Source organism: Procambarus clarkii, chromosome 79 (assembly GCF_040958095.1).
Source record: "Procambarus clarkii isolate CNS0578487 chromosome 79, FALCON_Pclarkii_2.0, whole genome shotgun sequence".
NCBI lineage: Eukaryota > Metazoa > Arthropoda > Malacostraca > Decapoda > Cambaridae > Procambarus > Procambarus clarkii.
In genome coordinates, this window is record NC_091228.1 from 14,029,358 (window position 1) to 14,047,637 (window position 18,280).

The 18,280-nt window shown below is 45.7% G+C and overlaps 1 protein-coding gene across 1 annotated transcript; it reads right to left on the reverse strand.

Moving 5' to 3' along the window:
* Positions 1-14,532: 14,532 nt before the first annotated feature.
* On the reverse strand, positions 14,533-18,027 carry LOC138357587 (uncharacterized). Its single transcript, XM_069314546.1, has 5 exons — positions 17,880-18,027; positions 15,353-15,688; positions 15,091-15,265; positions 14,907-15,012; positions 14,533-14,820 (listed from the first exon to the last, which is right to left on the reverse strand). Exons 2-5 carry the CDS (start codon positions 15,686-15,688, stop codon positions 14,667-14,669), a joined length of 771 nt encoding a protein of 256 aa, XP_069170647.1. The 5' UTR covers positions 17,880-18,027; the 3' UTR covers positions 14,533-14,666.
* Between the last annotated feature and the right edge of the window lie 253 nt (positions 18,028-18,280).

Here is an 18,280-nt window from a genome sequence, read left to right on the forward strand (position 1 = left end):
GTCCCAAATCTACACAGTAAAATAACAACATACTGAAGTGAACGATATGGAAGAAAATGCAGAATATAACCAGTGAAGACCAGGGGTGCCATAGACACAATCAGAGAGCACGGAATAAACATCAGAGGTCTGCGGTTTTTCAACATACTCCTAGCAAGCATAAGAAATATTGCCGGAACCCCCGTGGACTTCAAGAGAAAACTAGATAGTTTTCTCAAAGGAGTACCGGGCTGTGGTGGGTATGTGGGCCTGCAGGCTACTCCAAGCAACAGCCTGGCAGACCAAACTCTCACAAGTCAAGCCTGGCCTACTGCCAGGCTTGGTGAGTAAAATATCTCCCAGAACCCCATCAAGCAGGTATTGATTGCACTTTAAATACTTAGTATAAGCAAAGATATTTAATATCTGATGAAGGATGGAGGGTAGGCAATCCAAGAGTGGAGATGCATACTCTAGATGCAAGCAAACTTAAATAATACTTAATACAATATTCTAAATTGGAATTTTAGGTAATAATCTACAATCTTTGGATGAAAAAAACACACATCAGAAAATGATGTTGCAATGATCCTTACGGCTGTCTGGGAAAATTATCAAGTTGTGTAATGAATGTTTTGGTGAATCATTTGCTAATTATAGTCTGAGGTAAATGGATACTATGTAGCATGCAAGACTGCTTCATACACTTTTTCTGGCCTGAAAATTATGATAATTTGGGCTATCATAGAGTATGCAATATGATTAAAATATAGTATCGTGATAAAGGAAACCTAATCCTAATTATAATGAAACTTACTTGGATTATTGGAATCCATTGTTGCAATGTTCTCTCAGATATTCAACTGCATGAGAAACAATATCACTGGCTGAAATTGATGTTGGACTGCTGTAAAATTTACCTAAAAAGTACAAAATTATTTAATACCAGGCATAAAATAGAATCAGTTTAGATTAATTATATAAAGCAACAAGAACAAGGTAGGATGCATACTTGTACCACCATCCAAAAACTGCAAATGAGAGTTGTGACACGCAAATCTCATAAGCACTTTTTTGTTTACATATTAACTTCTTGGCATTTTTCCAGTAATTAAACTGAGATAAAAATAAAATTAATACGTGTGAAAATACAAGCAAAATATAACTGAAATTTGAACAATGAAACTTTACAGATGATACAGAAGACACATGAAAATTGGCACTGTAGGAGACCTTTAAAAAACAGAAATAACATAATGTTTAACAGTGATAAGTTACAGGTGCTGAAGTATGGTGGAAACGAGGAAATTAAATGAAACAAGGAGTACAGGACAGAATCAGACTTACTCTAAGAAGGAAAAAACATACAAGAGATCTGAGAATTACGACGTCTGACGACCTCACATTTTGTGAACATAACCGAACAAATACAGTGGCAGCCAGAAAAATAATGGGATGGTTTATGAGAACGTTAAAATTCAGACACCCCACCCACAGCAATGCTAATACTATTTAAATAACTGGTGCTGTCCCATCTTGAGTATTGCTCGGTACTGACTTCCCTTTTCTGAACAGGAGAGATCTCCGAATTAGAGGGAATACAGACACCATAAACAGCAAGCATAGAAATGATAAAACATCTAAATAATTGAGACCGTCTCAAAGCTCTCAAAATGTACTCTCTGGACAGGAGACAAGAAAGGTATCAAATAATACATATATGGAAGATACTGGAGGGCCAGGTCCCAAATTTGCACAGCATAATATAACAACATACTGGAGCTAAATATACAGAAGAAAATTAATAATAGAAACAATGAGGAGTAGAGGTGTCATAGGTACAATCAGAGAGCAGAGTCTTAACAGTAGGGGTCAAGGGCTGTTTGCTAGGCTAGGCAAGGGTAGACTGCGCTTGGCAGTGTGGGCTAGGTTATGCTAGGAAGAAGTAGGCTAGGCTGATTTACTCCACCAGTAATTGGGAGGGAGAGGAAGGGGGGAACCTCAATATAAGCCTAACTTGTAGCTTCCTGTTCCCTGACACAATGATTTAATTTATGTCAGGCTTTCAGCACAGCCGCATAAAAAACCTTGGTTATTTATTTATTTATATACAAGAAGGTACACTGGGGGTTAAGAGAACATAGGAATCATGATGATTTTACAATCTTGCCTGAAACGCTATGCTTACTAGTGGCTTTAAGTATTATATGTACTACCTCTATCTATAAATCAAACAATGTTTGTACTGTAACTCTGCATCTATGTATGTACTTTTCCTAAATAAATAAATTATTATCATTGTAAAGCCACTAGCACGCATAGCGTTTCGGGCAAAAATCCCTTGATCTGATAGCTACCCAGAAGCTGGGTAGCTTTTGTTGCCCTGTGACTACTCTTCTGACATTCCCTAACTTTTTGCAATATTGTTAAACTAATAACAATTAACAGTAGTTAAATATTACATGAATAATCGAACTGATGTGGCCATACCTTGTTGTTGTGGAGCCCGGTCGTTCCGTTCGTATACAGCATACAAAGGTTACGAAGGTTAATCTAACCTAAAACAACAGAGCCTATAAATGACTAACCTGCACTAAGAAATCCTAAGCTATAAATAATTACAACAATACACTGGTTGTTTTTGTTGATTTAGGGACGATGAAATAAGTAAACTGGTTATGTTGTGTTGATTTAGGGGCAACGAACTGGTTATTAGACCATGTTTTGTACATAAACAACAATAAGGTGTAATTATTTTAATTATAATAATAATAACGACAAAAACTTAATAAGTTTTACTTCTTAAGCAAAAGTCGCAAAATCTTAGTTTTCTTTAGAAAAAAAAAAACTTAAAAGACATTTGGAAAGAGATATGCAGACTGTCCTACATTTTATTCCGTTATTTACACTAAAAGAACAATTAAACATTACTTAACAGTGGCCAATTACTTATATCTGATATAAACGTTGCAAAAGAAGTTTAGGATGAAATTTAGGATATTACACATTAAAAAAAGGAATACATTAATACCTAAACAGTTTGTAATTACAGTGATAAGTTGTGCCAAACATTACACAATATTATTTACTAAGAAGCGTACGATAACTCCAAACGGCATGATTTCAACAGGATTTTTTATAGTTGTCAAAAAACTCTGATTTTAATTTCCAAGTATTTGTCACAATGTATTTTATATAATTATGAGGCAGTGGAACCACCAAATTGTTCTGTATTATAAATGCATAATGCTAAATTTCTATATACATAACAGTAAAATAATAACCACCTACATTTAAGGATAACTAGGAAGTAATTATCAAAAGAAGGCACCAAACCGGGAAGGCTGTGTAACACCATCAAATGTGCGGAATAATCAGAGGGTGCTAAATATTACCAAGGATGCCAATATGAGAACAAAAACGCATAAGGCAAACGATATCAAAAGTATCTGAGTCACCAAGAATTCTATCGAGGGACAGGTGACCACGAGGGGTGGTCGGAAAGCAAGACACACGCTCCTCCTGGAAGTCAGGATATTCAAGAAGGACATGCACGACCGTAAAAGGGACAATGCAATTAGAACAATAAGGAGCAGGGCGGCGCTCCATCAAGTGACCATGGGTTAAGCGAGTATGGCCAATATGCAATCATGCCAGAGCCGTTTCCCATCGCCGGTTACGGTGGTTGGAGGACGGCCACAAGGAAACACAACATTTAAGAGTACGTAGGGTGTTACCAGTAACAGACGATCAAGAAGCCTGCCAACGGGTAAGAATAGAGGAATGGATAACCGGGTAAAAGTCGGAATAAGGAATACCTTTACGAGAGATGAGACAAGAGGGGACAGCTTCCCTGGCGGCAGCATCCGCACGCTCATTTAAAGACACACCAATATGGCTGGGAACCCAACAAAACTCAACCGACTGAAATTTACTGTGAACAAGAAACAGCAAATGCTGGATCTCGACAACAACTGGATGAACCGGATTAAGGGACCCGAGAGCCATGAGGGCACTATGAGAGTTAACAACAACAACAAAGGAAGACTGACAACGAGAGAGCAGGAGACGAAGAGCATAGAGAATGCCATAAAGCTCCACTGTGAAGATGCTAGTCTCCGGAGGTAAGCAACACAAGTGTGATCAGGAAAAACAACAGAGTAGCCAACACCCTCCGCAGACTTAGACCCATCGGTGAAGACGGAAACGGAGTGAGAGTGAGAAGAAATGTGCTCAAGGAAAAAGCGTTTTAGAACCGAAGGAGGGCTAAAAGCTTTCGGGATGCGGGTCAAGGATGTACAAAACTGCGGAAGGGGGACTCCACGGGGGCAAAGAAGGAACAACACGAGGAGAAATATTTGAAATACGAATGGAAAGAGAATCCTGTTAGCGAGACAAACGGACAGAAGTAGGGAGGTGCTGTAGAGGAACAGGAACCGCAGGAGTAGTAAAAGTTAAAGCACAGCAGAGGCGAGAGGAAGGATATTGCAAGGATCGCACAAGATAGCGAAGACAGTAGCGATCACGGCAGTCCTGGAGAAATAGGAAGCCAGCGTCAATATGCACACTGAGGACGGGAGTCCAACGAAAGGCACCAGAACCGAGGCGCAACCCAGTATGGTGCAAAGCATCAAGACGGCAAGAGTAGAAGGAGAAGCAGACGAGTAAGCAAGGCAACCATAATCGAGCCTAGACAGGACGAGAGAGGAATGTAAAGCAAGGAGTGCGCGCCTATCCGCTACCCAAGAAGAATGGAACAATACCCAAAGGAGGGTAAGGGCTTTAGAGCACTCAACATAGAGGTAAGAGATATGGGGCGACCGAGACAAACGAGTGTCAAAGAATAATCCCCAAATCTTTGCGGAATCTTTGTATTCAAGGGGATGACCATAAAGTGACAGAGGGACGAAGAACGACCCGTTTTCGAGAAAAAGTCATGGCACAAGTCTTAGTTGTAGAGAACTTGAAGCCATGATCGGTGGCCCAAGACGACACGGCATCAATTGCAAGTTGAAGCCGGCATTGAAGGAGAGGCGAATCATCACCCTAACAGCAAAGGGTAAGATCATCGACAGAGAGCGGAGAAGACGCCTGAAGGAAGAGAGGAAAAAGGACCATTGAGGGCAACCAGAAAATGAGTAGTGCTCAGAAACGAGCACTACTCAGAAACGAACACTACTACCCTGGGGCACACCTTCGTATTCCTAAAAAGAGGCAGAGAGAGTGGTATCAAGCCTCTCCCGAAAGGAACGACGAGAGGGGAAGCTGCGTTGAAAGAGAGGGAGATGACCACGATGGCCAAAAGAATGAATCTGGGATAGAATATGATATCGCCAAGTGGTGTCGTAAGCCTTTTCCAGGTAAAAAAGTACGGCAACAACGGAGGTCTTCGCCGCAAAAGCAGTACGAATATAGACCTCCAAGTTTACCAGGACATCTGTTGTGCTGCGGCACTTGCGGAAACCAAATTGAGAAGGGGAGAGGAGGCGATTGTGTTCCAGGAACTACATCAGACGAACGTTAACCATACGTTCAAAGAGATTGCAGACAACTTGTAAAGGCAATGGGGCGAAATTCTTTAGGGGATGTTCCCAGAGACTCTGGTTTACGAACAGGGAGGACAACGGCATCGAGCCAGTCCTCAGGGACTGACGACGACTCCCAGATCCGATGATACAGACTCAGTAAATACTGAGACGTGCACGGAGAGAGATGGTGAAGCATCTCATAATTAATGCCATCGGAGCCCGCCGCCGTAGAACCGCAGAGGGCCATGGCAGAACGAAGTTCAGAGAGAGAGACAAGGGATCGTTATAGGGAAGTCTAAGACGAGTGCAGAAATTTAAAGGATGAGATTCAAGAACAGGTTTATGAAGAAGGAAAGATTAGAGAAGATGAAGACCAGAGCTAACAGAAGATAAGTGGGAACCCAGTTCGGTAGTGACTTACAATGGATCCGCCACAAGAGAACCACGTAGGTGAAAGACCAGTGAAACATCAGGAACGAACTTACCCGCTATCTTGCGGATACGCTTCCAGATCTGTGGCAGAGGAGTTTCGGACGTAATGGTGTTGACATAAGAAGCCCAACATTCACGTTCAGTCGTATGGATGGCTCTACGGGCCACCGCACTCGCCTTCGGAAAAAAAAAATCGGCCGACGGCGGTATCTCTTCCAGGCTGCACGCTTACAGCAGACAGCCCGAGCACAATCTGCATTCCACCAGGGAACGCACTTCCGTGGACCCCGAGAGGAAGAGCGAGGAATAGAGCGGAGGGCAGCGTTGAAGACAGTGTCATGAAAAAGGAGGAGAGCACGAGAGAGAGGCAGAAGGAAGAGGTCAGGGAGAGCAGCACTGAGGGCAAATAGGGTCCAGTCCGCCTTAGCAAACTGCCACCTAGGGAAAGAGAGGGAAGGGTGAAAAGAGAAAAAGATAACTAGGATGGGGAAATGGTCACTGCCCTGGAGGTCATCAAGAACCTGCCACGTGAAATCTAAGTAAAGAGAAATCGAGCAAAGAGAAAGATGAAGACTGGAAAGGGTGTGAGTATGGGAGTCCAAATGCGTGGGATCACCAGAATACAGAAGAGACAGGGAAGAAGAGAGGATAAACGGCCCAAGAAGGCGACCTCGGGTGTTCGTCAGAACATCACCCCAAAGGGAATGATGACAATTGAAATTACCCAGCAGGAGCACAGGCTCCGGCAAGGAGTATAGTAGGTGTTTCAGATCAGGAAAAGAAAGCAGGACACTCGGGGAGGAGAAATGGATCAAACGGTGTACCATTTCCCCACAAAGATACGAACAGCAGAACAATGGAGAGGCGAAGGAAAAAGTAAAGGGACAAAGGGAACATCAGAGCTAATCAAGAGAGCGGAATTGGGAGCCCCAGCAACAGCCGAGGATGGGGGGGGGGGGAAGAGAGAGAAAGGAATAGCCACGAAAGCAACCAGGACGAGCACCAAGCATCGGCTCCTGTAGATAGACACAAAGGGGCGAAAACAGAAGTTGGAGTTCAAGGAAATTGGCGTAATAACCCCGAAGGTTCCATTGCAGAATAGACATCGAATAAAAGAGAAAGGACAACAGAAAACAATTAAGAAACAAAGGCGAAAGAGCAACATAGCACGTGAAAGATGATCAGGGTCGGGATCAGGGTCAGCAAAGTCAGGGTTAGAGGGCATGGGTAAACTGAGCAAAGACGGTAAGCGGAAGAACAGACCAGAGGTGGATGGGCGGGGTCCGGAGGAGGAGACAACGGAGAGGAGCAGTCAAGGACAGCAGCAGGAAGAGGGGGAGTAGAAAGAGGGGAGCGCACCTCAGCAAGAGCAGCAACCGAAAGGTAAGCAGGGGCCAAAGAAACCTCCATAGCAGGAACAGGGAGTGCAATCACTGAAACGGGAGGGGAAGGAGCAACAGAGCCAGAAGTAGGGGCTGAGGAAGAAAGCGAAGCCTTCTTACCCGCCAGGGAGGAGGAAGGAGAGGAGCCAGGCTTACGCTTCTGACTTAGAGAGACCGGTGTCCTAGCAAGTACGTACCAGGCAACAGATTCCAGTGTCTCAACAGGAGAAGTAAGTAATTATCAAAAGAAGGCACCAAACTGGGAAGGCTATGTAGCACCATCAAATGTGCAGAATAATCAGAGGGCGCTAAATATCACCAAGGATGCCAATACGGGAACAAAAACGCATAAGGCGAACGATATCAAAAGTATCCGAGTCACCAAGAATTCTATTGAGGGACAGGTGACCGCGAGGGGCGGTCGGAAAGCAAGACACGCTCGTCCTGGCAGTCAGGACATTCAAGAAGGACATGCACGACCGTAAGAGGGACAATGCAACTAGGACAATAAGGAGCAGGGCGGCACTCCATCAAGTGACCATGGGTTAAGCGAGTATGGCCAATACGCAACCTCGCCAGAGCCGTTTCCCAACGCCGGTTACGGTAGTAGGAGGACGGCCACGAGGAAACAACATTTCAGAGTACGTAGTTTGTTACCAGTAACAGACGACCAAGAAGCCTGCCAACGGGTAAGGACAGAGGATTGGATAACCGGGTAAAAGTCGGAATATGGAATACCTTTACGAGAGATGGGTCAAGAGCGGACAGCTTCCTTGGCGGCAGCATCCGCACGCCCATTTAAAGACACACCAATATGGCTGGGAACACAACAAAACTCAACAGACTTAAATTTACTGTGAACAAGAAACAGCCAATGCTGGATCTCGACAACTACTTAATGAACCGGATTAAAGGACCCGAGAGCCATGAGGGCACTACGAGAGTCAACAACTACAAAGGAAGATTGACAATGAAAAAGCAGGAGACGAAGAGCATAGAGAATAGCATAAAGCTCCGCTGTAAAGATGCTAGTCTCCGGAGGTAAGTGACACATAAGTGCGATCAGGAAAAACAACAGAGTAGCCAACACCATCCGCAGACTTAGACCCATCGGTGAAGACAGAAACGGAACGGGAGTGAGAAGAAAAGTGCCCGAGGAAAAGGCGTTTTAGAACCGTAGGAGGGGTAAAAGCTTTAGTGATACGGGTCAAGGATATAGAAAACTGCGGAAGAGGGACTCTCCACGGGGGCAAAGAAGGAACAACACGAGGAGAAACATCAGAAATACGAACGGAAAGAGAATCCTGTAGGCGAGATAACCGGACAGAAAGAGGGAGGTGGTGAAGAGGAACAGGAACCACAGGAGGGGTAAAAGTTAAAGTACGACAGAGGCGAGAGGAAGGATGTTGCAAGGACCGCGCAAGATAGCTAAGACAGTAGCGAACACGGCGGTCCTGGAGAGACAGGAAGCCAGTGTCAACATACAAGCTAAGGATGGGAGTCGAATGAAAGGCACTAGAACTGAGGCGCAACCCAGTATGGTGCAAAGCATTAAGACGGCGAAGAGTAGAAGGAGAAGCAGACGAGTAAGCAGGGCAACCATAATCGAGCTTAGACAGGATGAGAGAGCAATGTAAAGCAAGGAGAGTGCGCCTATCCCCCCAAGAAGTATGGGACAAGACCCGAAGGAGGGTAAGGGCCTTAGAGCACTCAACACGGAGGTAAGAGATATGGGGAGACCAAGACAAACGAGTGTCAAGGAATAACCCCAAAAGCTTCGCGAAATCTTTGTATTCAAGGGGATGACCATAAAGTGACAAAGAGGGACGAAGAACGACCCGTTTCCGCGTAAAAGTCATGGCACAAGTCTTAGAAGTAGAGAACTTGAAGCCATGATCGGTGGCCCAAGACGACACGGCATCAATTGCAAGTTGAAGCCGGCGTTGAAGGAAAGGCGAATCATCACCCTGACAGCAAAAGGTAAGATCATCGACAAATAGGGCGGAGAAGACATCAGAAGGAAGAGAGGAAAGAAGACCATTGAGGGCAACCAGAAAAAGAGTAGTGCTCAGAACACTACCCTGGGGCACACCTTCGTATTGCTTAAAAGAGGCAGAGAGAGCGGTACCAAGGCGCACCCGAAAGGAACGACGAGAGAGGAAGCTGCGGAGAAAGAGAGGGAGATGACCACGAAGGCCAAAAGAATGAAGTTGAGATATAATATGATATCGCCAAGTGGTGTCGTAAGCCTTTTCCAGGTCAAAAAGAACGGCAACAACGGAGGTCTTCGCATCAAAAACAGTATGAATATAGACCTCCAAGTTCACCAGGACATCTGTCGTGCTGCGGCACTTGAGGAAACCAAATTGAGAAGGGGAGAGGTGGTGATGGTGTTCCAGGAACCACATCAGACGAACGTTAACCATACGTTCAAAGAGTTTGCAGACAACTTGTGAGAGCAATAGAGCGAAAGTCCTTAGGGGAAGTACCCAGAGACCCCGGTTTGCGAACCGGGAGGACAACGGCATCGAGCCAGTCCTCAGGGACTGACGACGACTCCCAGATCCGATTATACAGACTCAGTAAATACCGAGACGTGCTCGGAGGGAGATGGCGAAGCATCTCATAATGAATACCATCGGAGCCCGCCGCCGTAGAACCGCAGAGGGCCAGGGCAGAACGAAGTTCAGAGAGAGAGAGAAGGGATCATTATAGGGAAGCTGAAGACGAGTGCAGAAATCTAAAGGACGAGACTCAAGGACAGGTTTACGAAGAAGGAAAGATTGGGGAAGATGAAGACTAGAGCTAACAGAAGAAAAGTGGGAACCCAGTTCGGAAGCGACCTGCAACGGGTCCGCCACAGGAGTATCATGGAGGTGAAGGACCGGTGAAAGATCGGGAACGAACTTACCCGCTATCTTGCGGATACGCTTCCAGATCTGGGCCAGAGGGGTTTCGGACGTAATTGTCGAGGCATAAGATGCCCAACATTCACGTTCAGCCGTACGGATGGCCCTACGGGCCACCGCACTCGCTTTCCAAAAGAAAAGAAAAGAATCGGTCGTCTGCATACGGCGGTGCCTCTTCCAGGCTGCACGCTTACAGCAGACAGCCCGGGCAGTCTGCATTCCACCAGGGAACGCACTTCCGTGGACCCCGAGAGGAAGAGCGAGGAATAGAGCGGAGGGCAGCGTTGAAGACAGTCATGAAAAAGGAGGAGAGTGCGAGAGAGGCAGAAGGAAGAGGTCAGGGAGAGCAGCACTGACGGTAAATAGGGTCCAGTCCGCCTTAGCAAACTGCCACCTAGGGAAAGAGAGGGAAGGGTGAAAAGAGAAAAAGGAAACAAGGATGGGGAAATGATCACTTCCATGGAGGTCATCAAGAACCTGCCACGTGAAATCTAAGTAAAGAGAAGAGCAGAAAGATCAAGACAAGAAAGGGTGCGAGTCCGAGAGTCCAAATGAGTGGGCTCACCAGAATTCAGAAGAGACAGGGAAGAAGAGAGGAGAAACGGCTCAAGAAGGCGACCCCGGGTATTCGTCAGAACCTCACCCCAAAGAGAACGACGACAATTGAAGTCACCCAGCAGGAGCACAGGCTCCGGCAAGGAGTCTAGGAGGCGTTTCAAATTAGGAAGAGAGCGGGACACTCAGGAGATAAATGGAACATACTGTGTACCATTTCCCCACAGATACGAGCAGCAGAACAATGGAGAGGCGAAGGAAAAAGTAAAGGAACAAAGGGAACATCAGTACGAATCAAGAGCAGAAGAATTAGTAGCCCCAGCAACGGCTGGGGGGGGGGGGGGGGGAGAGAAAGGAATAGCCACGAAAACGACCAGGACGAGCACCAAGCATCGGCTCCTGGAGACAGACACAAAGGTGCGAAAACCGCGAAATCAGAAGTTGGAGTTCGAGGAAATGGGCATAATAACCTTGAACGTTCCATTGAAGAATGGACAACGACGAGAAGAGAAAGGACAAAAACAGAACAAGGAAGAAACAAAGGCGAAAGAGCAACAGAGCACGTTAAAGAATATCAGGGTCGGGATCAGGGTCAGCAAAGTCAGGGTTAGAGGGCATGGGTAAACTGAGCAAAGACTGAGGGAAGGAAACGGGAGAACAGATCAGAGGTGGGCGGGCGGGGTCCGGAGGAGGAGGAAGAGGAGGAGACAACGGAGAGGAGCAGTCAAGGACAGCAGCAGGAAGAGGGGGAGTAGAAAGAGGGGAGCGCACCCCAGCAAGAGCAGCAACCGAAAGGGAAGCAGGGGCCAAAGAAACCTCCATAGGAGGAACAGGGGGTGCAATCACTGAAACGGGAGGGGAAGGAGCAACAGAGCCAGAAGTAGGAGCTGAGGAAGAAAGCTGAGCCTTCTTACCCGCCGGGGAGGAGGAAGGAGAGGAGCCAGGCTTACGGTTCTGACAGACTGGTGTCCCAGCAACTACGTACCGGGCAACGGATTCTAGTGTCTCAACAGAAGCTGAACGAGAGCACACACGACGGCCGTTAGGAGAGCGATGGACATCCGCCTGCACCGACAGGCGGCGGGGAGAGCCGATAGATGGAGGAAGAGGGGAAGGAGGATCGGAGGGGGACGAGGAAGAAGACACAGGAGACATGACAGATCGGGTAGAAAGAAGGGGAACCCCAGACAGAGGACCAGGAGGGGGACCCCTCGGCACAGAACACAAAGGGACAGGAGGGGGCAGTGGGCGTACCAGGGTCCAAGGCCCGGAAACTTGCGAGTCTGAGGAAAGGGGGGAAGGACGAGGAGAGGAAGAGCGCAAAACGCGAGCATAAGAGATGTTAGTATAAGGCGGGAGCCGGCGAACCTGGCGCCTCGCCTCAGGAAAAGATAAACGGTCCCGGTGCTTCAGGTTGAGGACGGCTGCCTCAAGCTTGTAATGGACACAGGCACAGGAGAAGGTAGGATGGGCCTCACCGCAGTGAGCTTGGGGAGAAGTGCACTCCGACTTAGAGTGACCTTCACCTCCACACAAAGGACAGAGTACCAGAGCAGCGGAGGGCCACCATGCCTAAACCTCTAGCACTGGTTACAAAGTCGAGGGGAAGGAATACACTCTTGGACAGAGCATCTAGCACCAGCAAGAATGACCGAGGATGGAAGGGTCCTACCTTCAAAGGCGATCTTCAAAACGCGAAGGGGTTGACGGCGACGACCACGAGGGGGACGAGTAAACGAATCAACCTGGAGGACAGAATGGCCTTGGGCATCAAGGATATGCCGAATATCATCGTGGCAATCCTGCATTTTCCGAACACCGGTTGCAACATGGGGTGGGAGGAGAATAGTGCCAACACTGGCATTCATCTGAACGTTCTTTGAGACCCGAACAGGGATCTCGCCAAGGCAAGATAAGGCAGCCAACCGGGAAGCTGCATCCTGAGAAGGAGCAGCAACGACACGTGTACCGAGACGAGTGGGGTTGAAAGTAACATACGCATCCACGTTATCTACAAGATACCGATGGAGGGAGAAATCGTCAGGAGGCGCAGAATCAAGAGGGAGGAGATCAAAGTTTTTGGCCCATGAAGCAGGACCAAACAAGGCCTGATACGCATCAGCACGGGAAGGAATCGAGCGAGTGCGGCTGGGGCGCGAACGGCGTTGAGAACCCCTAGAGGGGTCAAAAGGGGGCTGGAGGCTCGACCCAACCACAGAGGAGGGAGGGGAGCTGGGGGAAGAAGTCAGGACGGTCAAAGGAGGAGCAAGGTCGGGGCCAAACGCAGCGAGAGCTACAGAGCCTGGTCTTCCAATACAGTCCGACTCGGGGGCTTGGTCGCCCACCCCACGAGCCTGAGAGGGTACAAGGGAACATTCAGCAACAAACACGAAAAAAAAACTTAAACGCACGAATGTGCCCCCAAACCCACCATGGAGCCACAATTAGAGGCAAGACGCCCAACAAGAAGCGAGCGCTGATCAAGGCGGGGGCACCCCCCCCCCCCCAACCCTAGTGTTGCATTGCGAGTATACGCCCCACAAACACCACCTTAAAAACCGTCAGTCCGTCGAGATCGGGTTCAGTGACGAAAGGGGGATTGGCAATAAAAGGCTCCCCTCGCTCTCTACGTTGGGTACTACAGTTCTACGAGTGCAAGTAGATGCCTCCTCAAGCACCCGGGCATCAAAATAGAGGAAGTAAAGGAATAACCAAAACAAGCAAAAGGTCGGCAGGAAACGACAAGCAGATAGGAGAGGGGGGGGGGGGGGGGAGAGAAAAAAAAAAAAAAAAAAAAAAAAATGAAAAGATATAGTTGTTCAGCACAGAGAGAACAGCAGCAGGAACACTAGGCCACAAAAAGGACAGAGGACCGTCCCAAATATCATCACACTCCGGCAGCCGCCCACCAAGGCCCCCCTCACGGCATCAACGAGCTGAACTTTGAGAGGGGGGGGGGGGGGGGAAGAGATGGTCAAAAGAGTGATCAAAACAGGCTTAAGCCCGTTTTGATCACTCGAGGTGGCCAAAGAGGCCACCTCGTCTCCGGGCACGGTTCAGTCTAGTTGTGACTACTGCACCTTTTAACCCCTCTGTCTCTGGGGGTTCTCAAGAAAAGTCTTTCACAATTGGTAAAGACAGCAGCATATGGCTGCAAAAGGACAGGACTGACCCGTGGAGCATCACACTCCAGCAGCCGACCACTATGTCGCCGCCGCCCCCCCCCCCCTCACGGCAACAAAGGGCCAAACAGGGAGAAGGGGGAAGAGCGTAGAATGTTACAGTGAGAAGGCCACCGTCGACATGACAGTCTAACGGTTATGTTAAAATTTCCTCCCACTGCCAGCGACATCACAGAAGCCCATACTTTACCCAATCACATGCAGGGTGATTGGATGAAGCACATCCATTTACCACCCGACTATTTAGAAAGGAGGTATTGCCTCCTGTGTTACATTGCCTAATAGGAGTAAAAATGTGATTACTGCATTTGGGGAAGACAGCCACTTCTTTAAACAGCCTAGTGAGAACAGGTTGTCTTACAGTCTAGTCAGCACTAGACTGCCGACCTTTCCAGCGGGTAGATGTCGGCAGCCTACCTTTGTCTATCAAACCAGACTAGAGTTTACAACCTTGAAGGTCTCCACATTGACACTCTCCCTTTGCCTAACACTCCTGTATACCACACAAAACGTGTTTGTGTAAGATGGTCACTATTGACAAACTTCTTCAGAGAAAGAAAACGACTTTGTGCATTTATAGCATTGATATTCCTACACTTAATTTTTATACAGTATGATTTTTATATTAATTAATAGGGTTAGAAGCTCACCACCATTAGTTACAACATTACAATAATGAGAACAATTCATAGAGAATAACTATTGAGCGTAGAAGCGTGGAGCCTCACAGATGACGCGCCTCAGGTGGAAACACGAGGAATCGTGCCAAGTGACTCCATCGTTATAATGGTTGTTTAACACCGCCAGACAGTCCTCGTTGCCTTCATCGTTGTCTGGTTGTGGCAGTCCTCGCCTGGGGAAGAGTAGTGGTAGTCAAGGCCATGATCATTACCAGTCAACACCAATAGAGTTGTTTACCATCAACAAACTAGTTCTCACCTGCCAGTGCTAGACCAATTAGAGTAAGGAGAGGAAGTGCCAGATAACCACGACCAAGACCTCGAGTTACGCTTGTTGCCGCTCGTCCAGATGTCGCTGATGTAGTCTGAAATATAACATTTCATTACGTCCAAGTAAGTCACGCAAGGCCAAGTTAAACACCAAGACCAGCTTGTCAACTTACGTGCAATCATGAACCTGGAAATTAACTCTTGCTTCCTGTTACTTTCAATACTGACGGCCTGGAAGCCGTTGCCAAGGCCAGAGCAGTAATAGGTAGCTTGCTCCCAGGTGTAGAGTCGACCAGAGTCGTGACACCATGAGAAGTGATACGCTCTGCCATCTTCTACCTCGTCAACCTGACAATTAGGAATATACATTATGTGGAGGCTCATGTTAAGTACCATTTAACCTTAAAACTGCTATATCTAAGGATAAAACCTTACCAGGGGTTTAGCAGCATGGTTGCACAGAGATGAAGTTGGGCGGAAGGTAAAGGGAGGTAGTAGTGGAGATACTTTCTGATCCTGAGGAATGAAGACCTCAGGCTGGCTTGGTAGTTGTGGCTGAACAAACACCGGTTGTTGGGGTGGTAGTTGTGGGAAGGGTTGATGTGGTTGGATGGGGCTGCCTTCAGATACGAAGACGTTTCCAGTTGAGGTAACGAATGGCCTGTCAATAGTGACTCCCAAGATGGCGGGAGCAGCGTCGTTCCTAATGAAGTACTGGGCCCAGGATGGCATCACTGCCGCTGCCATTACCAGAAATATTATGGCAGTCATCTGTAATTCGAGTAACATTCGAATTTTTTTTTAATAAACGCAGTTATAACAATAGTAGCTGTGAAGGGGAAGTTCAGTGGGGCCGAGCAGTTTAAAACCGACAACTAACGTTACCTTATGTTAATTTATGATTTCACTTGGGGAAGAAGAAGAAGTAACATTACAAAAGTTAAAGCAATATATATAAAAAAAAAAAAAAAAAAAAAAAAAAAAAAAAAAGTGTATGCTTCTTTAAATCTAGTCTAAATATATTAAACTAGTTAAAGATTTGAGCAGTAAAGTTCCATAAAGAAAACATTGCTCGACATAGCTATCTAATGTTCACAGTAATCAATCATGTTTAAGAGATTCAACTTTTCCAGCTAGAAGTTTTCATTGACTTTTGCACTATTGTCAGAAATCTATGTTATAGACCTGATCTCTGGCCCAGGAAATTACAAGAGCACGTTCAAAGCAAAATTTCAGCGCCAATGGGTCTGATCCCATCAGCTTGATCACTAAAATGCATGCAATGAGAATCTAATTAAAAATATTTACCTGCCCCTCTCCCCAGCCTCTTGTATTTAAGTTAACATGTCTAATGTTAAGCCTTGAATACTATAGGCGAGGTTTGGTTCTCTGTCTGGGTATACGCTTGGTTGGACAAGTTACTGTACATCATGACGAGTGTCTTGTTAGTTTAATACAATCACGTGCTATTTGCATAAACTTTCGGTAGAGGGCAAAGTTGCCGATCTTTCATAACCCTAGAAAGCTTCAACGGATATGGAGAGACTAATTCCATGCATATCACTTTCCAGTAAGCACGCTCGTCCATACGTAACAGTGAATCATTGCTGAATTCAGGGTGCCCATATCGTTGGGCCCAAGAACATTTGAAGCTTTACGAATCATTTTGAGCGAAGTGAAATGAGTACACTTTCAATCTAAGCTTCATTTCATGGATCAGTTTTCTGCAATGTCTGTCTTTCAGGTAAGCACAGATATATTTATAAAATGTTTGGGGTGTGCCGGGTGATAAAGCCATGGTTCAGTAGTTTCATGTAATAGTCGTTACACCATCCTAATCATAACCCCCCCCCCCCAAAAGTAAATTTAAAGCTTTAATATAGCAACTTTCAGAAACTGCGATGATATCCGTTTCATGCAGCAGGAACCACCAGCAGGTAAATTTTTATTAGTTATGTCCGTACATAAACACTAGTGTAGCGTTTCAAGCACTACAATCTTTAAGACGGACAAGTATTTAATATCAAGTCAAAGTTAGACGGATGCAAGAGCGAAATTGTGTATACTTAACATGTATAGCATTAGCAAATACTGTCTACTTGCAGCCACTCTAGATATAAGGGTAGCCATCTTCATTCTGATAGACAAGAGGATTGGAGGAGGGGGGGGGGGACGAGTTTGACAAGTCATTCTGTAATTTAAATTCAATTTGTTTTAAATTAAGTAACCGTTTATGCAACTTAAGTGAAATAAGGAGTCATACCTCACAGCGCAGAGGGTATGTTGAATTACAAACTTTCTTGCAACACCCGTCACGTTAACTGCTCTGCAATTTAGTTAATTTGGAGGGTCCTCAAAAAGATTTAACTGCTCAGGCCAGCACTTGGCATGTAATGAATTTGAGCCAAGCGATTAATTCAGCTTTAAAGTCATGACCGATTAGATTTTTTCCTGTACAAGGAACAGCATTTTAATAGCAGGTTCCCATGCGACACATTTTACGTACCGCTTACTCAAGCAACTTAAAGCTTGCTGTGTTGAGAGGGTAAATACCAACTAAAAGTTTAGTTGCCATTCAAGAACCACTTCGATTCAAATAGAGCATTTAGGAATTTTATTACAGTTATAGAAGAGATTAAAAGATCTTACTCGGATTTTTCACAGACTTAACACTAATGGTAGTTTAAATGAATTTAAGACACGATATTTTAATAGAAAAGAAATTAAGTAAGGATATCAAATAGCTAGCGATTGTTTAATTTATAACGGTTTGACTTCTCAGGACGTTACCAGTTTGGTCATGATGGCAATAAAAAATTTGTTTTTTACATTAACTATTATGGAATACGTTTATCAATACAAAATCTAACATAATACTTGTTATGTTACTTAAAAAAGAATAATCCAAATGAACATAAAACATAACTCATACTACAACAAAACTTTACATAATAATACAAACCTTCGCTATAATACAACGTCTTACTGTGAAGGTGAGGATGTAACTGACACACCACGTTGCCAGCTCCCACTTTTATACTCACCACACTGCTTCTCATTGGTTAATAATGTCTGCTGCAACAGTTCCTTCTTGGCATGTAATTGGCTACTCCTCAACAGGGGTCCAAAACGATAGTTACTCTTGCTGCTACGACCATAAGATGTAAGTTGTTAGTTGCCGCTGCCAGAAGTGGCCAGTTGCTGCTGCCAGAAGAGGCCATTAACAATATCAACAATGCAGGCAAGGGCCACTTAACCCCATAACTAACCGAACATTACTTGATCTCCTTCACTGTTATGTAGATTTTGTTTATATATTTATTATTTATAATCAATTACCTTATTGTTAATTACAACATAGAT

What these genes read in the sequence shown, in the direction of transcription:
- LOC138357587 (XM_069314546.1), bottom strand. Translation starts at nt 15,688, where the DNA reads ATGACTGCCATAATATTTCTGGTAATGGCAGCGGCAGTGATGCCATCC. An exon ending in ACCATGCTGCTAAACCCCTG is followed by an intron (nt 15,266 to 15,352) that starts GTAAGGTTTTAT and finishes CCTAATTGTCAG; the next exon opens with GTTGACGAGGTAGAAGATGG. An exon ending in AATTGGTCTAGCACTGGCAG is followed by an intron (nt 14,821 to 14,906) that starts GTGAGAACTAGT and finishes ACTCTTCCCCAG; the next exon opens with GCGAGGACTGCCACAACCAG.